At 41.6% G+C, this 22,236-nt stretch overlaps 2 protein-coding genes across 7 annotated transcripts in view; one reads left to right on the top strand and one right to left on the bottom strand.

Moving 5' to 3' along the window:
• Positions 1–22,236, top strand: part of Sara (Smad anchor for receptor activation) — a 161,450-nt gene that overhangs the window by 60,278 nt on the left and 78,936 nt on the right. The gene's annotated exons all lie outside the window — the stretch shown is intronic.
• The window catches only part of LOC123746882 (protein tipE), a 67,922-nt gene continuing 55,434 nt past the window's right edge, over positions 9,749–22,236 (bottom strand). The window contains exon 2 of the mRNA XM_045728733.2: positions 9,749–10,254. Coding sequence (XP_045584689.1) covers positions 10,131–10,254 — 124 coding nt within the window. The 3' untranslated portion in view covers positions 9,749–10,130. The remainder of the gene's footprint in view (positions 10,255–22,236) is intronic.

A 22,236-nucleotide genomic window follows, 5' to 3' on the forward strand; every position in this document is an offset into this window, starting at 1 on the left:
GAACACTTCCGGAATAAGTGCTCCGCTGACGACTTTTGTTCGAACCACAAAGCTGTAAATGCTTCACCCACTTACTACAAATACAAAAAATCGCCAACAAAACCTAAACACCTAACTTAACCTAACCAAAATATGCACTAAATATGCAATACTATTAATTTATATTTGAGAAAATTCATGTTTTGAATGAACAGCATGTTAAAATTGATAAATGCGTCTTTGGGGTCGACTGCTGGATGGAATGGACTTGTATGGACTGAGTGGACTGAGGACGGGTTGACCTGGGGCCAGATTCACGAAAACACTTACGCAAGCACTTACGAACGTGTACATCTTTTCTCAATCTTTGACGGCTTTGGTTACATTTATTAAACAGTTTACAAGCATGAAAACTTCCCAATCAACTGTTGTTATTGTTATAAACAGCCTCCTGTGGTTTCGGAGCTCATTAACTGTTTAATAATTTGAAACAAAGCCGCCAAAGATTGAGAAAAGATGTACACGTTCGTAAGTACTTGCGTAAGTGCTTTCGTGAATTTGGCCCCCTGGAAGTAAGTCAACAGTTTTGGTCGTGTCTTCAACGCATTTCTCGACAACGAGAAACCAAAATATCTGGATAAATTTCAGGGAAAAAAAACCCACATTAGTTCGTTATAAATATAATGGTTTATTTCAGTAGTTATGTACAGTGGTTAGGTTCTCAAGACAGTTATTAAACTTATGTTTGTCACCAAAACATTAGTTTAAGTTCGGATTTTTATTAGACTCGTGTATTAATCATTTTCACTTAACATGTAATGAGGGAATACTGAATGCCTCAACTCCAGTTATGAAATGTTAGTAGTCGAATTGGTTGAAAAACAAAAGTGCATGGACTCTTCTATAACTGCATGCTTTTTCGTACTTACGAACCCTTAAGATTAGTACAAAGTTAATATGTGAATCTCTGTGATGTGAGTAAAGGCAACTCTGATCTGTCATTTGGTACTGTTGTTTACACAAGAATTCTTCACGAAGGAACATTTTAGCCTCATTGACTAGACCACACACTAGAAAGTGAAGGGACGACGACGTTTCGTTCACAATCGACTTGAGAATGGTCCAGGACGGACCGAAACGTCGTCGTCCCTTCACTTTCTAGTGTGTGGTCTGGTCAACATACTTTAGCCACGTTATTGTGACTCCTCGCCTGCATTTTAGCCTCATTTCCACCACATTATCTAAATCTTATGTACTTTAGGAATATTTTTGTTGGGGGTTTAGACACAATAACGACCGATTATATTATGTATGATTATAATTTAACTATCAATTTAATAGCTCAAAATATGTTTGAAATATTATTTTTTTCGTGCTCGGTTGGAAGGGAATGTCGATATTTTTAAATTAATTATGCAAGGTTAAATTTAATCTAACCTATAATAATATTAAATTTAAAAATTTAGAATTTTTCAAGATTCAAAATCATGATGCAAAATCAGATGAGATTTCAAATGGGCGAACAACAGGATTGATTACAGATCAAATATGTAATTCAAAATGTAAAAGTAAATATGTGAAATAAATAATTAACGGAGAAAAACAATGATATAGAGTAAAACGTTTAATATGACAAAGAGTTGTGGTATTTACACTGACAACACATAAGGGCAGGTTACTAGTACATATACATATACATATATATACAGTCATTATTGTTGAACATGTTGGAACGAGAGTTTTCAGCGTTTTTTGTTTGTTTTCATGAGTTATATGGTTGGTTGAATGACCAAATGGGTGATTTATGTACAACATTTAGAAATCATATCTAATAATTTAGCAGTTGTGGAGGGTGTTCAGCATTTAATATTCCAGCGGGCAAAATATGTTTTTGAGTGACGTTATCAAAGTTGATTCAGTGTTGTATCAACGTTGATTCAGTGTTGCATCAACGTTGATTCAGTGTTGCATCAACGTTGATTCAGTGTTGCATCAACGTTGATTCAGTGTTGCATCAACGTTGATTCAGTGTTGCATCAAAGTTGATACAGTGTTGCATCAACGTTGATTCAGTGTTGCACCAACTTTGATTCAGTGTTGCATCAACGTTGATTCAGTGTTGCACCAACGTTGATTCAGTGTTGCATCAACGTTGATTCAGTGTTGCATCAACGTTGATTCAGTGTTGCATCAACTTTGATTCAGTGTTGCATCAACGTTGATTCAGTGTTGCACCAACGTTGATTCAGTGTTGCATCAACGTTGATTCAGTGTTGCATCAACGTTGATTCAGTGTTGCATCAAAGTTGATTCAGTGTTGCATCAACGTTGATTCAGTGTTGCACCAACTTTGATTCAGTGTTGCATCAAAGTTGATACAGTGTTGCACCAACGTTGATTCAGTGTTGCATCAACGTTGATTCAGTGTTGCACCAACGTTGATACAGTGTTGCATCAACGTTGATTCAGTGTTGCATCAACGCCATTTTCCAAGAACAGCCCGCCGTGAGTGTGTGGCGGGGAAGTTTATTGACAGTGTCTGTTCATCTGTGTCGTTCCCGGGAGAAATATTATTTGAATTGATTTTCAATATTATTGCCATGTTTTTTACATAATTGTGGTACAAGATACATAATGCACGGTATAAAATTTGTCACAAGCTGGTAGGTAGGTTCCTCTTGCCAACCAGCGGACAGAAATCCTAGCGACATGGGCCTTCTATCAAAATTTTAAAAAATATATAAAATATTTTTGTTAGATCGTTAAATACATTGTATTGTGTATGGTATCTAGTCCTAATGATGGCAAAATAATGAAGTTTGATAAGTTGTTTAAAAAGGCGGAAAAGGAACAAAAATTCAAGCCACCTCTAGCCTCTTCTTGTAAGCAAAGTCAATTAACATTATATATTTAGCATTCATTAAACAAAATAGCTTTGAGTATATTTATCGATCAGTTGACATAGTAGGTCTTTAGATGTTTTGAATGAATTAAAAAGTAAACAATATTTAACAAATTTCCCAATAACAGCAATACATGGTTTAAATGACATCTTAATTAATAATCAGAATAATACTGATGATAATAATCATTATAATACATTAATTATAAATGACTTTATTACCCGCTTTAATAGTGTAATAGAACTCGCATTGAAAATAATGTAATACTTCTGTAATAACAATATAAATAATATTTGAATAATAAGAATAGAGCTTTATTTTTTATTTATTAAAGCGTGCCAGTCCGTCTTTTGTTGACAGTTTGGTACTGTCATGACAGGTCATAGATGACAACTGACAAGCGACAGATGGCATGGATGACAGCTGACAAGCGACAGATGGCATGGATGACAGCTGACAGTGACAGAAAATTATCCATACTGACAAATGCCAAAAATAGTTATGTTTGTGAATGTATAACATGAAACAAAAATTGTTCGTAATTGTAAAGTTGTATAAAGCGGTATGCATTGTTGTTTATTAAATAATGTGAAGTGGCATATATATATATATATATATATATATATATTAATATTAAGTAATATAAATACTTTTTCATCAGAAACAGATGACCTAAACTCTGGGAAAAAGTAACAAATACCTAAACAATTAATTATTATAAATTATACAACAAAATTTTGCAGGCTCTAATTTTTTTTTTACAAAATTAAATACAAGGCACAACCAGCTTTTAAAAAAAAAAGTATCATATAAGTACTTTTCGATGCATTGCATAAATATATTGATATATTATGTAAATATATAAAAATGCGTTCACAAAACATATATATACTACCCACTATCAGTTAGTGATATATATTATGCATTTTCTTTCAAAATACAATTACTACCTGATGTTGTAGGAATAGATAGAGATATAAAGAACGCAGAGTGGAAGGTATGTCGTGGTGCTTAATTTAGACGTGTGTGTATATATATATATATATATATATATATATATATATATATATATATATATATATATATATATATATATATATATATATATATATATATATATACTTTTCGTTTAAATTTATCGTTTACAAGAGGGATATGATATATTGCTTTATGATCAACACCTGAGTATTGTATATAAGTGTAGCTTGGTAAATGTAGAACCCTTTAGTTAAGGGGAAAGAAATTGGTCTCTGACGGCGTAAAACATGAATAATATTTATAAAATTAATAATAATAACAAAAGTAAATAATATAAATTTTTTATGTGCCTGGCCCACCTATTTAAAAGGTGAAATGTATAGGATTTAAATCTGTATTTCAGAATAAGATAAATTTAAATTTATTGAAAATGCAGTACGTGTCACAATGCATAGTCTGAGTTGTACAAGAAGATATTAACTTCATGTCACTATGAATATCAGAGTGGAACTGTGATGTTGGGATGTGTTGGACTGATCACTAGCGCCGGACTGGTGGCGGGAGTCCGGTGATGTGTAGAAGGTCAGGGTTGGGATGATCTATCAAAGTCAGTGTTGGACTTGGTGTCGTTGCCTGGCCTTGGGCATCTTCAACCCGTCCTCCTAACAGAGCGTCACGTTTTGACGCAGTGCTCTACCTAAGGCCGAAAATCGTCGTACTAGAACATGGTAGCGGTTCGAGAAAGTGACGTACTGTCCCGTTTTCTGTTTTGGCTCCTCTGTTAGGTTAGGCGAGGACTTTAGTACTACAATTTCTTGACGTGGGGAAAATTTAGGAGGATGATCTGAGACGTTAGCATGCAGGAATGGTCCACCCCCCAGGCCCAAAGTTTCAGTTCAGGTTTTATTCAAAAATGTCAGCAGATATCTGGGTTTGTGGAGTCGTGTGTTGTCATATTTGTATTCGTCAGAAAATATTGAGGAGGTCCAGGATGCGGGTTCGATCCATTTACATAGCCTCAATAATTCCTTTGGTGAATTAAGTTGTTGCGATATTACTATGCATATTAGTATATTTGCGCGTTGCGGAAATTCGTGTATTTTATAACTTTGTGTTTGCGGGAAGTAGGATTCGGCTCTTGGACTCCGCCTCTATCGGGTACCTAGCACAACTCTTGCTCCTGACATTTCTGTGGGTCATTATTTTTCCTTGTTCTATTTTCCCAAATTTCAAACAGGCTGTCCATATCCTCTATCGCCTTAGTATCGTGCATGTCGTGATCATGTTTCTTCTAGTTCAATTTGTTTTATTGCATAGGATGCTTCCATAGGCTTTCTTCGTGGTTTAAATCTGTTGCCAGTTTGATAAATTGATAATGACTGCTGATTTATATGTTGATCAACTCTGTAGTTAATGCTGTAACTTAGCTAAATGAAAGTTCGGGTTCAGTTACTGAAGCCAACATGTGGCTGTAACATTTTCCACTGCTGTTCTCATGATAGGAATGGAATACAACACGAACTAAACTAATGGTTTGTAGTGCTAATCTTGTTGCAAGTGTGTGTGTGTGTTTATATAATATATATATATATATATATATAATATATATATATATATATATATATATATATATATATATATATATATATATATATATATATATATATATATATATATATATATATATTATATGTGTGTGTGCGTGTGTGTGTACGCGTTTGTCTCTGGGCGTGCTTCACAAGGTGGGGTTCCAGGCTGGTTTTGCGTAATCAGCTGCCCTCATATGCTATTCTTCTTACGCTTCCAGCATTAGACCTGATGTCGCTTTAATCATGTCTACAGTCAGATCCTTCTGTTTTTCTGGAGCTTCTCGACATGTTGCATTTCTCTTTTGATGTTCATTTTCCTCCTCCCATTTTCATTACATTGCACTTGCTGGAAGTGAATTCCAATAACCATTTATTAGAGGATTGCTGCAAGTTGTTCACATCCTCGTGTTGTATCCTGCAATCCTCCTCTGTCCCTATCCTCATCAGCTTTGCATCGTCTACAATAGATGGCATTTATCTATGACCCAACATCAGGAACAATAGGGTCGTAATGGCCGCTAATTATTTTTATGGAATATATATTGGTGTGTGCGTGTGTGTGAGAGGGGGGGGGGTGTCCTGGGGCTGGGGGGGTGGAAACGTGAAAGGACGTGAGGGGGGGGGAAGGGGGGTGGTGGTTTGGAGTTGTGTCCTTGAAGGAGAGGTGGGGGAGGGAGGCACGGTTTAATGTGATACGTCATGTGAGAGGTTCTGCATCAGCACCGCTCCTGTGCCAGGTAAGTCCACTACGGGCTCACCATAGCCCGTGCTACTTGCCCCGCTCCTTGTGCCAGGTAAGCTACGGGCTAACCATAGCCCGTGCTACTTGGAACTAATTCCGAGTAGCTGAATCTATAACAACAACACCAACTGCTTGGGAGAGGGAAGATGAGAGGGGACATGACATAAGTATGGGCGTGAGAAAGGTATTGTTTAAGTGGGGTGAAGAGAAGGTGGTGCTGGGGGCAGAGGGGTTGTAGTGGGGGCGTGAGAGGGGGGGTGTACGAGGGTGGGGGCGTTAGACGGGGGGGTGCATGAGGGTGGGGGTTGTAGTGGGGGCGTGAGGGAGGGGGGGACGCCAGCACCTGTAGCAGCGTCCAACTCTGCATGATCAATTGCACCTCTGTTAATCGACCAGTGACGTCATGCTGGCAAGAGTCTCCTCAACATTATCCACTAAAAAATATATATTTTAACATTTAATTACTATGTCAAATAAACAGGTTTAATTACTACTGAATTCTTCATCTCATATTATGTCTATATTACCAAACTAGATGACATAACATGATAAAATAATGGTGTTTACTTGCAACATATGGCAACGTCCTGACCAGCAAGAGCTGCCATACTCCACTAAAGTTCTCAAATACATATTTGTCTCACACAAGGTCACCTTAGTTGTTACAATACTGCGCGCACCGTACTAATCACCGTGTCTCAACTAGACTTCAAACTTTGTAATAATACTTGCATTCAAACACGTATTCATTCTAAAAAATAAAAAAAAGTAATGTTGGGAAGGTTGGCAACACCGACAGACAGCCAATAAGGGAGTAGAACCTCTTGTTTACATCGACAATAGGCTCAATATCACGGGCCAAGATTTATATAGAAAAGTCTATCTTTATCTCCTGTTTTTGTCCGTAATGTTACTTAAAGGACTTGTTGGCAAGGTATTTTAGCAAGTACGAGAAATGTGGGAAAAGATATACGAGTATTTGTTAGGCTACGGCGTATATGTTAATAACCAATTGGAACTGTTGGTATATAAACAATCGAGTTGTTTGGGATCCCTTTTGCATTTGAAATGGTTTATAAATAACATTTTTGTTGCATTGAGGTTATACATATACATATATAAATAAAAATAAAAATATAAATAAATATATATATTATATAAAATCTTTAAAAACTATAAAGTCTATGAACCCTCTAGGATTCGAACCTGGGCCGCCAGAGAACCATTCCCCTAGCAGCTTAGCACCCTGACCTCTACCCCCAGCAATTGCTGGCAGACTGGGTATAGTACTGAACTACCAGGGGGGTCAACCCCCCCCTGGTAGTGAACGACCAGGGGTATGGTTGTATGACGGTCCAACTACGACCTAAAGGGGTCGTAACTTACAGTTGAACATAGGCTTGGGAACCATACAAGCTTTACACTATATAATTATATAAATAATTATATAGCTCTTAAGCACATACGGTTCTTTTATGATTGTATTAGATGTATGTAAACACTCATAAGTCAGCTTATCACAATTATATATCACAATGTGTGCCTTGGGACCTAGAAAATAGCTAGTTTATACAGCGTCCTACGTATTGTAGTTCTATTCACAGTGATCAAATTAATACTTAATGTATGATACTTGTGTAATGATAATAATAAAATGATAATTGTAATAATACTGTAGTAATAATAATACAGTAGACGATATTACAAAGTACATTTGGCATCTTGTGTGACGTCATCAGTCGGCCCATCACACTTCTCCCGTTTTCTACCGCAAGAAAAGATTGGCTAATTTTCACCTGCAACACCTTTTTCCCTCCTCTTAATTGCTTCTTATCCCACTAGAGACGTGCCCTGTCCGTGATGGCACAGTTATCTTGATCACGGGTCTCTCTGCCCACTCCCTTTTAATCCTTTCTTGGTCTCCCTTAAACCCTGACGCCCTAAGCAGGGCAGGGAGGGTGTTCTGCTTCCCATTTTTTGTCTTTAACTGATTTTTTTTTTTTTAACCTAACATGTTGTGTGGAGTCTTCAGGTGTTCCTTCAGAAACATTTTTGTCTTTCTTGAGGTGTTTCTTGACTAGTGTTTCTTCCTAAGGGTGTTGTTTTGCTGTCTGTCCTTCACACGAGTGACTCTTCATGTAGACTGCTTTTCCTTATATATTGCTTCTTTTTGGCAATCGAGATCACAGCGAAGAAATTCCAACGACCATATTTCCAAGTCGTAGGCTACTTGGGGTGTCTGCGTAATTCCTCTTGCCAATGTAGACTACTTATCACATGCCTCTGTATGACTAACCATCCTGTGTGATGGGGATTTTCAGCATCACGTAGCTAGTTTTTGTGACACACTGTACTAGCCTTCATATAGTCTAGGGCATCTGCACAAATTCACACGTACCTAAATGTGTTAAAATTCCTCACCTTCTGATAGCAGTAGAATGCAAACTCTCTCTCCTGCATTGGGACCGAGTGCCTCCCAGTTCTTCAATAGACGAATGCAAACTCTCTCTCCTGCATTGGAACCGAGTGTCTCTCAGTTCTTCAATAGACGAATGCAAACTCTCCTGCATTGGAACCGAGTGTCTCTCAGTTCTTCAATAGACGAATGCAAACTCTCTCTCCTGCATTGGGACCGAGTGCCTCCCAGTTCTTCAATAGACGAATGCAAACTCTCTCTCTCCTGCATTGGGACCGAGTGTCTCTCAGTTCTTCAATAGACGAATGCAAACTCTCTCTCCTGCATTGGAACCGAGTGTCTCCCAGTTCTTCAATAGACGAATGCAATTCATTTCGACTTAATGATGGGTGTGTCTTTCTCCGTGGCGCAGTGTCGTGTCTGGGCATATTGGAGTTCGAGTGGTATTGGCATGGCATGTTGCAAGACCAGGTCAGGGCGTTTCTCTAGACGCTCTCCCTCACGTAACCTCGTTTCTAATAGTCTAACGTTCAGACTTGAGAAAGGAAAGAACGTTTACGAGGCATCTTGATGTTTTCAGGTATTGGGTGTTGGTTTCGTCTTAATGTCTGTGTATCATGGTACCTCTGAGAGACTTGGTTCTGTATTTCTTGAGGGAGGCAAGAAGGCTCTTGCGCGAAGGGGGAAGTCTCAACTTGCTTAGTAATCAACGTGATTAGTCTGTTGATTGCGTGCTGATTACGCGTTGATTCACGTGACTTCGTGCCTGGGACAGTAGATGCTTGTCGCTTCACGTGACTTGCTGCCTGGCACAGTAGACATGCTTAGTCTGTTGATTAAGGGGATGATTGTTCGCCTCCGACAGCTGCACTTCATCATGACGGGCTCTTCCGTTGGCTTCATCTGCTAGCTCTGTTAACGGCCCCTTTCAGTCACTCCAGGTTTGTGTATTGTCCATAGCTTTACTTGCTATGCTCCTGTTGAACGCACCTGTTAGGACCACCTGTGTCTGACTTGCTGACGTAAAGATTAAGGCTTTGTTTATTGCACTCCGTTACTTATTCTCCCTTGTAGACAGGTACGAGAATGTGTGTCAACACTATAGCAAGAACGGAGTCTGGCGAAGATGATCTTGGGGATACCCCCTGACTGAGCGACACGGCTGATGGAACATCAGATCAGTGGCCTCCGCGAGTGATTAATGTAGTGGAGTGTTTGTTCCGGGCTCCTTATTTGGTAGTTTAAGTAGCATTTTGAATGAGCGTTTTCGGTGTGTTCCCACTGGGTACTCCAGGGTATCCTTGGCGTAGGTCCTGGTGGACCTTTTCTAGCCAGTGGGAGGTTGCCTATCAATGGTCTTGCAGTGGATGACGCCATTGATAAGCGGTTCCAATGACAGAATTTGATCTTTGAATGGGCGATACCAGACGTATATTTCGCGAGACATTCTATTGACAGGCTGCTCTTCTAATGGGTGATTATAAGTGTGTAGTTCCAGAAGTTAGGGCTCGCGAGAGTGGGACTCAGGTATGGACGTCATACCAGTCCCTCTGGAACACTGGCTGACGGCGCTTGTCCTTATCCTTCCAGCCGCTGATGAGGTTGGTAGTGGAGCTGGCGTTCTGGTCTCCTAGGCTCGCCCCGCTCCTGGAAAGCAAAGAGGGGGCAACAGTTAGTGAATGGACCAATGAATCAGACCAGTGAGTCACTCGCTGTGTGTGTGTGTGTTCATGTAGTAGTTTGATTATGAATGGGTAAGCGGTTTGTTATCGTGTTGTTTACGAATGGATCTGTTGTTGTTACTATTGACTTTATCAATGGCGCTTCTTCTGTTACTATGGTGTTTATGAATGAGTCGGCTGTTTTTGCTTTCGCGTTTGTTTACGGGTGAATCAGCTATTATTGTCGTGTTTTTGATCATGAATGGATCAGCTGGTGTTCATGTCAGGTCTTCTCGGAAGGAAACTCAGAATTCCTACAAGACAATTTAGATAACTATTATTATTATTATAACCGGTTTATAAGCTTAGTTAACGGTTAGAGTAATCATAGTAAAAACATATTGGCTGGACAGTGTTGAAATTATTGGGTCTGAATGTGGAAAAAAAGCCTGATTAGTCGTTATGATTAGTTATGATTAATCGTGATCTTGAGCCCCCAAAAATATGTATAAATCAATGTATATATTTAATAATGACAATAGGATACTGAGAGTCATGTGTATATATAAAAGATGTGCATTCCCCCCCTCTGTGAATATACAGAGTATACTTTGGTCCTGGAGTATCTTCAAAGCTAAAGTATACTTGCTGGTTGATCAGTAAGGCTATTGTGGTGGCCTTAAAATTAATTAATAACCCTCCAGAGGTTGATATGCCTTAGGCCCAACATCAGATTAATGTATCCAACGTTGTTCTTTAGCTTTACATGCACCTTCAAGGCCGAACTTAGATCACGCAGTTCACTGTTGGTCACCTACTTAAGAGCGGACATAAGTTCACTTGAACATGTTGAAAGAAGGACAATTAAGTAATCTCAGGCATTAGAACCTTATCTTGAGGTTATCTTGAGATGATTTCGGGGCTTTAGTGTCCCCGCGGCCCGGTCCTCGACCAGGCCTCCACCCCCAGGAAGCAGCCCGTGACAGCTGACTAACTCCCAGGTACCTATTTACTGCTAGGTAACAGGGGAATTCAGCGTGAAAGAAACTTTGCCCATTTGTTTCTGCCTCGTGCGGGAATCGAACCCGCGCCACAGAATTACGAGCCCTGCGCGCTATCCACCAGGCTACGAGGCCCCGTTCTTTTATGAAGAGATTAAAATACTTGTAAAGATTTCTGCAGCTTCCGTTTGTTCTTATGTTCTTACTATGTTCACTTTTTACAAATTTGATCAGCTGTAGATACATAAAAATAGAGGAAGCGACAAAAGGTAATTCTCATTGACTTCCACATTAACTCAGATATGTCTGACCTTCGCTTGAAACAATGCAGGGGATCCAACATCTGTTTGTGTTACTCGATAATCTGTATCACAAATCAACCCCCATATTTCCAAACCAGTATTTACCCAGGTCTTTCCTGGGTGTAAACCTATATACAATTTTATATCTTGTTCTCTTTTGTGTTATATTTAGCATCCTATTAACTACCCATTGTTATTTTTCTATAGTAAAGAACAGATAACATTTCGAATAACATTTGTATCTTCCTCATTTGCTAGATGATTTGACTGTTGTGGCTGGCCCATTTCTCTCTAAAGCCTAGGCCTAGTAAAATATAAAGGAAGGGGAACTATCAGCATAAAGCGCAAAGCCACTACCTGTCCGAAACGCTGCGCGTCAGGATAAAGCGCAAAGCCATTAGCTGCCCGAAACGCTGCGCGTACTAGTGGCTTTACAAGATTGAAAATACTATGCTATGTATTCTCACAAACCCAATGTACCTTCTTGTGTATAAATAAATAAATAAATAAATAAATAAATAAATAAATAAATTACAACTATACAGCACTCGTAATAGAATATAAAAATCTTTCACAAAAATGCAACATGATTCATTAGTTATATAAGACAAATTATTAACTAAATGACGTTCCACAAAACAGTCGAAGAAAATCTATGTTTATTTTTAAGATTTACATATTTATTTGTATGTATGAGAGAGGAGTATGTATGGGGGCCCATGGCAAGTAGTCACGGTTGAGTCATCATTGAGTTGCGACCTCGTATCTTTATGATATGAGGTCTGGTACGAAAGTGTTCTGGTGGTAATGTTCTGGCTGCCTCGGGGGGACCAAACAATGACAAGAAGAAGAAGACGTTTCGTGACCGTGTTGCTTCGCGTTTTGAAGATAAGGCGGGTCGACGGGGCTGGAGTAGGTCAGGGGTGAATCTCTCTCTCTCTCTCTCTCTCTCTCTCTCTCTCTCTCTCTCTCTCTCTCTCTCTTCCCCCCCACCCCACCCCCACTACACAATCCCATCCCACACCACACCACCACCACTGACGACCGGACCAATCTAGAGAATCCTCAGGCCTTTCTCACCAGTAATTGAAGAATCAGTAGAATACTGAACCCCACCTAACCCCAGTCCTGTGAATAGTCCCACGTTCCTCACAGGCGCGCGGTACACTCCTCTATTTGGACAAAATAGAAGAGACAAATAGACAAAGACAAAATTATCTTTGAGCAATTTTGTCCTCTCCAATAATATTAAAAGGTCATAACACTGGTAGAACTGGATGACCATGCAGACGAGGAGTCACTATAACGTGGCTGAAATATGTTGACTAAATCACACACTAGTAAGTGAAGGGACGACGACGTTTCGGTCCGTTTTGGACCATTCTCAAGTGTGATCAACATGATCAGCTGGAAGTGAAGAGATATGCACCGCAGTCGGTTCTTCTAAGAAACAAGAACAAAAGGTGTCAAGGGAAAACAGCCATGAAGACCGTTCTTCATGAATGGTTGGGGAAAAAACTGGAGAAAATGGGAAAGAAAATTTGTTCGGTTACTCGGCTTGGTGAAGTATGAACTGTACTGAGAAGTAGCTCGACTGTGATGCGAACAACAGTGGCCCTTTTGTCCTGGTAAGTAAATAGTTCCGAGCCTCTGGAGTCCGACGGGAGACATCTCCCGTCACGCAGGGTGCAGTCGCACCTCCACAGATCTCCAGTATCAGCTCTCGATACTGGTAAAGGCTCAAAAGGGCCACCACTTACGGGCTATTCATGCCCGTGCCACCTTTTGGATGGCTTAATCTTCATCGATCAATCTGGAGTCCACAGTACACAGTACACAAGCGCTTAGGAAAGGGGTTATTATGCATCGTATCCTCTCTTCACCGTATCCTCCTACCACTGTACCTGTATTTACGTATGTACGTTAGCTTAGCATTTTAAAAGCACCGAATCACCTTCTGTGGCTGATTGTTCAATAAACCCTTGAACTATATGTTTAACACATCTCTAACCCTGTCCATGGAGGACAGAAGAAAATGTATATATGCTGGTTAGCATTGTAAATGTGTGGCCACGTCTGTGGTAGAAAATAATAATAATAATAATAATAATAATAATAATAATAAAAACTGTACCCTGACGTCACCGTGCCCTCAGTCAACCTGTCCTCCTACAAAGAACGTCGTATTTCGCTCGTATGCGTTACATGAGGCCAAAAATCGTCAAACTAGACAATGGAAGCGGCTGGCGAAAGTGACGTACTGTCCCGTTTTCTGTTTTGGTTCCTCTGTTAGGTTAGGAGAGACTACTTTAAATTGTCCGTTTTCTTGACGTTGGGAAACCTTTAGGAGGACGAGCATGTCGTCCAACACCACTAGACGTGACCTCAACGCGAGTGAGGTGAAGGGTAGCATGCCACGAAGCACTTAAGCTACCACCACCAGCCACACTTATAAACCCCCGCTTATCTTCAGCCAATCATCTCGATATTACTCAACAGAGATCTAACGACGTCGTCCTCATTAAATTCAAGAAAATATAATTTAATTAAGTTTACTGTTGTAATTTGAGTTTTCTTTGGCAGCCGCATTGATAAAAAACGGGATATAGGAATTTTTGTGTTAATGGCCGCCCGGATGTGACGGACGAGCGTCCTGGGATTGGAAATTAATATTTCGGAGCGCTGTACGAGGCAGATAAGAAAAAAACTGGGCGTTTACCGATACCATGACGTCATAGTATCGACTTTCTGCAGTACTGAGGAGTGACGGAGAGGGGGAAGGGAGGGTAGAGAGAGAGAGAGAGAGAGAGAGAGAGAGAGAGAGAGAGAGAGAGAGAGAGAGAGAGAGAGAGAAAGAGCGAAAGAGAGAAAGAGAGAGAGAGAGAGAGAGAGAGAGAGAGAGAGAGAGAGAGAGAGAGAGAGAGAGAGAGAGAGAGAGAGAGAGAGAGAGAGAGAAAGAGCGAAAGAGAGAAAGAGAGAGAGAGAGAGAGAGAGAGAGAGAGAGAGAGAGAGAGAGAGAGAGAGAGAGAGAGAGAGAGAGAGAGTCAGGCCAGCAGAGAAATAAATGCACATAAGGACGTGACCAAAGGTATGGGGCGACGCAACACGGAAGTGGTGTTGATTGAGGCAAACACCATCCAGCTACAGTGAAGGAATTACAACGTAAGGGGGCTACAGTGTGGGTTACAGCATAGGGGCTATACAGTGAGGGGCTACAGACAAGTGAAGAAGTCAAATGGGATGGAAAGGAAGAGGGTAGATGGGGATAGATTCGTCTCTTTGGGTCCTGGAGTGCGACAGCATCTCGTAAGTGAGTCCGGAATGTCTAAATAAATTTCTGTAGAGATTCGAGACACCGACACTCGTGTAATGGGATCAGGCAGAAATGGTAGTTGGGGGGGGGGGGGGGGTTAACATCATTACTTACAAGCTAATAGAACGCATAAGGAAGGTATTAGTGTGTGATGACCAGACCACACACTAGAAAGTGAAGGGACGACGACGTTTCGGTCCGTCCTGGACCATTCTCAAGTCGATTGAATACTAGTGTATCACACAAGGTACTAGTGTGACAGGTGTGTGAGAGTGAGGGGTGAGGTAGTCCAGGTGTGACAGGTGTGTGAGGGGGGGGGTGGTGAGGTACCCAGGTGTGTGAGGGGGTGGTGAGGTACCCAGGTGTGTGAGGGGGTGGTGAGGTACCCAGGTGTGTGAGGGGGTGGTGAGGTACCCAGGTGTGTGAGGGGGTGGTGAGGTACCCAGGTGTGTGAGAGTGAGGGTGAGGTAGTCCAGGTGTGACAGGTGTGTGAGGGGGTGGTAGTGAGGTAGCCAGGTGTGTGAGAGTGGGGGGGTTGAGGTAGTCCAGGTGTGACAGGTGTGTGAGGGGGTGGTAGTGAGGTACCCAGGTGTGTGAGAGTAGGGGGTGAGGTAGTCCAGGTGTGACAGGTGTGTGAGGGGGGTAGTGAGGTACCCAGGTGTGTGAGAGTGGGGGGTGAGGTAGTCCAGGTGTGTGAGGGGGTGGTAGTGAGGTAGCCAGGTGTGTGAGAGTGGGGGGGGTGAGGTAGTCCAGGTGTGTGAGGGGGTGGTAGTGAGGTAGCCAGGTGTGTGAGAGTAGGGGGTGAGATAGTCCAGGTGTGACAGGTGTGTGAGGGGGGTAGTGAGGTACCCAGGTGTGTGAGAGTGGGGGGTGAGGTAGACCAGGTGTGACAGGTGTGTGAGGGTTGGGTGGTGAGGTACCCAGGTGTGTGAGAGTGGCACCAAACATTTTTAACTGCGGCTCACACCCAACACAAACACGCACTGCCAATTGCCAAGTCACGTCATCCACAACACAGGAAAGCGTACAGTAAATCATACACAAACACACACACAAAAAGCAAAAATATATATACGAAAAACAAACAGAAAGTGTACATGGAAATCGACTTGAGAATGGTCCAGGACGGACCGAAACGTCGTCGTCGTCCCTTCACCTTCTAGTGTGTGGTCTGGTCAACAATTAATGTACATGGAAAGCTTGCCTGATACACACGGGGGAAAATACACGGATTGTCGGGGTTGTTCCAAGCGTAAGTTGAATGAGTTTGGGTGATTGTAGACAAAAGCTGCATCGTATAGGCCAATTCTGTGCTGTTTAATTTTTTATTTTGTTACTCCTATGATCGAGGCATACACGGGAATATCCCATAAATGGAGATTTCAAGTTTGTACTAATATGGTCGAACGCTTGGCTCGTTTGAACTGCATGAACGAGTACCGGACGAGTCATTAAGAAGTTCGTACATAGCACAGTCATTACCGACTGTTGACCTCCTTCCTCTAGCGACCAGGGGCCAGATTCACGAAGCAGTTACGCAAGCACTTACGAACCTGTACATCTTTTATCAATCTTTGACGGCTTTGTTTACAATTATTAAACAATGAATTAGCTCCGAAGCACCAGAAGGCTGTTTATAACAATAACAACAGTTGATTGGGAAGACTTCATGCATGTAAACTGTTTAATAAAGGTAACCAAAGCCGTCAAAGATTGAAGAAAGATGAACACGTTCGTAAGTACTTGCGTAACTGCTTCGTGAATCTTATCCCAGAAACGACGAATCTGGCGGGAACATTACGAAAAAACTATCTCTTATGTAAACTTACAGGTATAAATTTAATGTTAAATCCGAGTTTTGGGTTTAGAATTAGAGAATACAAATTAAATGTAAACTTTTTAGATAGAACGGGAGCTTTCTCCGGGAGCCGGTCGGCCGAGCGGACAGCACACTGGACTTATGATCCTGTGGTCCTGGGTTCGATCCCAGGCACCGGCGAGAAACAATGGGCAGAGTTTCTTTCACCCTATGCCCCTGTTACCTAGCAGTAAAATAGGTACCTGGGTGTTAGCCAGCTGTCACGGGCTGCTTCCTGGGGGTGGAGGCCTGGTCGAGGACCGGGCCGCGGGGACACTAAAAGCCCCGAAATCATCTCAAGATAACCTCAAGAGAACGTCGTAAAACAAGTGGAACTCTACATGTTTTAATGTTGTTTTTATATATAAAATTGTAAAATATTCAGGACACGTAAGCATATTAATTATGGTGGAAATTACCAAATATAATCTGACCTGTTACATACAGGTCAGCTTATATTTGGTAATTTGTTTAAACAAATCCATTTGTTGGTCTGCCTGCTGGGCTTTGAACTAACGTAGTCACCCACTCTAAAGTCTTACCGCCTTAAATGTCATGTTTTTTAGGGGGGGACATATTTATTATACTTTTCCTTATACTCTATGAAGAAAACGCATATTTTTATACTTAAATTATTTAGTATTGGTGCCTTCACAAGGCTTGACACATGACACATGACACATGACACACCCTATGTGTCATTACTTGAAGAAATGTATACATATGTCTCTTTCTCGGCGCTTATATACGAGATTTTGATGAATTTACGACATTCGAGCGACTTAACTGTAAGATCCAGACACACGTGTATGGGTTTGTATTCTTGACTAGAATACGGTCAAGAATACTGTATTCTTGACCGGTATTCAAGAATACCGGCCATGAATACCATGTAACCTTGACCAGTACACGGTCAAGGTTCCTATAGAAGGTAAATAATAAATTACAATATATATATATATATATATATATATATATATATATATATATATATATATATATATATATATATATATAATATACGGTCAAATCTTCCTTATACGAGAGATAAGGCGACACAAGTAGATATATATAGTTTAAACTGTTGGGGGAAATATAGATACAAGTACACATTAAATCTACTGATAAAGCTACCATGAAAAGATACAGGCAGAATTTCCGTTGTCGGGGACAGGTAGACTGAACATTGTCTTACCGACGCGACACCCCCTCCCCTAGTCAGGGGCTCAGAGAACCCCCCCCCCTTCCCCCCTCGCAAGGCAAATTGGGCCTTGGCCAACAACTGACCTTTTCCAAAATGCACCCCACAACAGTTGCCTAACTCCGCGGAATCTATTTTACCGCTAGGTGAGCAGAAGCATCAGGTGGAAGCAAACGTGCACTGTCGTTTCCTGTCCTGCCTTGGGAACGGGTCTCTCGGTTGTCAGCCAAGGACGTAGACCACTGTGCTATATAGATCGCTATCTTTTCTTTTTTGGTTGACATTGATATTCTTAGAGGCTTCGAAGTTCGACATTGATATTCTTAGAGGCTTCGAAGTCCAATATTGATATTATTAGAGGCTTCGAAGTCCGACATTATTATTCTTAGAGGCTTCGAAGTCCGACATTGTTATTCTTAGAGGCTTCGAAGTCCGACATTAATATTCTTAGTCTTCGAAGTCCGACATTGATATTCTTAGAGGCTTCGAAGTCCAATATTGATATTATTAGAGGCTTCGAAGTCCAATATTGATATTATTAGAGGCTTCGAAGTCCGACATTGACATTCTTAGAGGCTTCGAAGTCTGACATTAATATTCTTAGTCTTCGAAGTCCGACATTGATATTCTTAGAGGCTTCGAAGTCCAATATTGATATCCTTAGAGGCTTCGAAGTCCAATATTGATATTCTTAGAGGCTTCGAAGTACAGGTGAGTGACTCTGACCTGGTGACCTCTTCGTGATATTACCTGACCAAGGTAACGTTGAGCTCTATAGAGCTGTCACCACCTTTGCAGCGCTGTAAACCTTGATGACTCTTGCTCTAAAAGTTTGCATCGCTGCGAGCCTTTCACGTAGGTGTTGAAAGAGAGAAAAAATTCATTCTTTCTCCGTCTTCTCCGTAGATATTTGCTATAAAAGTTAGGAAACAAATGGCTTCTAACTTCCAGTGTCTATACTGGCGACTATGAAGAGGGGAGGGGGGGTATGCGTGCGTCCGGTCATGATATTATAGTGGAGGTATTTAGGGAGGGGGTAGAGGGGGAGAGGGAGTAAGGGGGTTGGTGGGATAAGGGGGGGGAGGAAGGTAGGGAAGGTTGTAGGGAAGGTGGGTGGGTAAAGGGGGATTGTATGCGATATAGGGAGAGAGGGAGGCTAATAAGGGCTGTGTGCCAGGGGTGAGGAAAGAGGTAGGTGCCATGGGAGTGAGGAGAGAGGTAGGTGCCAGGGGGAGGAGTGAGGAGAGAGGTAGGTGCTAGGGGGGGGGAGGTGAGGTGTGAGGTAGGTGCCAGGGGAGAGAGGTAGGTGCCAGGGGGAGGGGTGAGGAGTGAGGTAGGTGCCAGGGGAGGAGTGAGGAGAGAGGTAGGTGCTAGGGGGGAGGGGTGAGGAGTGAGGTAGGTGCCAGGGGAGTGAGGAGTGAGGTAGACTAGTAGAGAGAGAAGACCCCGGGGGCACGGGAGCTGGGACGGGTAAACAAGTGAATTATGAAAGGAGAATCGACTGAGGTAGTGAGACTTTAAGTGGCTCAGGGCGGCCGGCAAGTAAGCGAGTGCCACTCTGTTGGGGCCGAGGGTGGAGAGTCCGGCACCTCTCGTAAGTGGCTGGAGAGGACTGGATCCCGTGACTAATGCCTTAGAACCTAAGCAGGGATTAATGCGTCAGTGAGGACATGCACAGGGAGAAGACGCGAGGGGGGGGAGGGGGTGTTTGGGAGGGGAGAGGTGTGAAGCAGGGTAAGGGGGAGGGGGGTGAAGCAGGGTAAGGGGGAGGGGGTGAAGCAGGGTAAGGGAGAGGTGTGAAGCAGGGTAAGGGGGAGGGGGTGAAGCAGGGTAAGGGAGAGGTGTGAAGCAGGGTAAGGGGGAGGGGGGTGAAGCAGGGTAAGGGGGAGGGGTGAAGCAGGGTAAGGGGGAGGGGTGAAGCAGGGTAAGGGGGAGGGGGTGAAGCAGGGTAAGGGGGGGGAGTAGAATTTGTGAGAGAGGGGAGTGAAAGGGCACAAGACAAGAAGGGAAGAGCGGGGGGAAATGGGGGGGGGGGAATTAAATGTACGAGCCAGCATAAACAAAACAAAAATAATGGTATTAATAAGGGTCATAGAGATGGCTATAATACAGTAGATGTTTTAATGTGTTTTAGGCTTACGTAAAACACCATTAAAATGATACAGCAATGTAAAAAAAAATTGAAACTGACAAATACAGAGAGCAAATTATTATATGGAAATTAATTAACTAATCACTAGCCAAATTACACCAGAATAGGCCAATATAGCTACATAAACAAATATATAAATTAACCAAAAAGGAACCGAAACTATATGAGAAATATTTCAGCAGAAATTATTCCCAATTTTAAGTGGTAAGAGATCTTAACAATTTATGATGAATAACAACATAAGAATAAATGATAAATGCAGAAGGCCTTATTGACCCAAACGAAGCAACTCCTATTGATTTCCATCCAAACTCAGTCGTGTATATATATATGTTTAACCTACGCTTGAAACAATCCAGCGATCACACACGTCTGTCATATTACCCGGTAATGTATTTCAACAACATCCCTGCTTTCAAACTTTGTTTTAATCTAAACTTATTTTAATCTTTCCATAAGAAAAGTGTCTATTTCCTGGTATTAACTTTATCATCGTTCTAAAATATAAGTTATATACGCGATCAAACTTCAGTCTCCGTGGTGTAGTGGTAAGCCTGGCGTTCCGCGAGCGCTTTGTCATGGGTTCGTATCCTGGCCGGGGAGGATTTACTGGGCGCAAATCCTTAACTGTAGCCTCTGTTTAACGCAACAGTAAAATGTGTACTTGGTTGTAACAACGATTCGTCGCGGCGGGGATCGTATTCCAGGGACCTGCCCGGAACGCTACGCGTACTAGTGGCTGTACAAGAATGTAACAACTCAAGATATATTATAACAATATATCTCATATATAACAATTGATATATTGTTATATATCAATTGATATATAACAATATATCTCTCAAAAACTACAACTTTGCGGATAGAAAACGGCATACCCGTCAATGTGAAGGGGAAGCAATTCTATGTAGACATATATGAGGTCATACACAAGCACATATTCACTAGTTAATAGATAAAACTGCCCAATCGTTATATTAGAGCGTGTAAACTGAACCTTGCATTAAGAATTATGTCTATGCTTCAATATAACAAATACACAAACACACAAGTTCCTAAACTGCTATTAATACAACATACATCTTTTCCTACACTACCTTAAATGTAAAAAAAGAAATACAATTTCTTTGAAATACAAAGAAAAAAGAAATATAAATTCCTACATAACTATTATCAAATCAAATACATCTGTTCCTACACTATTCTCATTCCCTTCCTCATTTACCCAAAACCGCTCTAAAATCCAACTAAATCCCCTACGATTTGAGGTTCACTTGGGCTGGACGGTAGAACGACGGTCTCGCTTCATGCAGGTCGGCGTTCAATCCCCAACCCTCCACAAGTTGTTGGGCACCATTCCTTTCCCCCGTCCCATCCCAAATCCTTATCCTGACCCCTTCCCAGTGCTATATAGTCGTAATAGCTTGGCGCTTTCCCCCTAATACTTCCCTTCACCACAATTTGAACCCTGCTGCCTATATCATCGAAATTCAAGTGCATTACGAAACCGCTGAAATGAATAACTATCTCCATCTTCATTTCAACGAATACAGCTTATTGTATCCTCTCAGCTGTATTGTATCCTCTCAGCTGTATTGTATCCTCTCAGCTGTATTGTATCCTCTCAGCTGTATAATCAGCACTCAGCTGGTACGCCCACAAAGCCGTACCTCACAGCTGCTTGAGTCTGCCAGCAAAAATGCTTGCGATCGATCTCGGGGCCACTTAGAGAGGGTGCAGGCACGATATACCTCTTAGCTAGCCTTAGTGGCAGCCTGTTAACTCTACTTGTTTAGGGCTGAGTGCGCAGATAACAATATGTTGTACGGAAAGCGCAGCTCCACCGTGGACCAAAGGTACGGACCAAAGGTACGCCTAGGCATTCACTCTTAATCAACTAATATTTTGCACTGCAAATTTGAACACAGAAAACGAGCGACGTATTTGCTGTCTAAACGGAGCAACTAATGGGTTCTATTACGAATGGAACCCCTTCCCCGTATGGACTGCACAATAGCTATTAGTGTGAATAAACCCATCTATAACCATTGTGTGTGAAATATACACCTGGAGTGTATAGTGGGGGTGAAATATACTCAAGGAATGTATATTGTGTGTGAAATATACACCTGGAGTGTATA

This window comes from Procambarus clarkii, chromosome 93 (genome assembly GCF_040958095.1).
Source record: "Procambarus clarkii isolate CNS0578487 chromosome 93, FALCON_Pclarkii_2.0, whole genome shotgun sequence".
Lineage (NCBI taxonomy): Eukaryota > Metazoa > Arthropoda > Malacostraca > Decapoda > Cambaridae > Procambarus > Procambarus clarkii.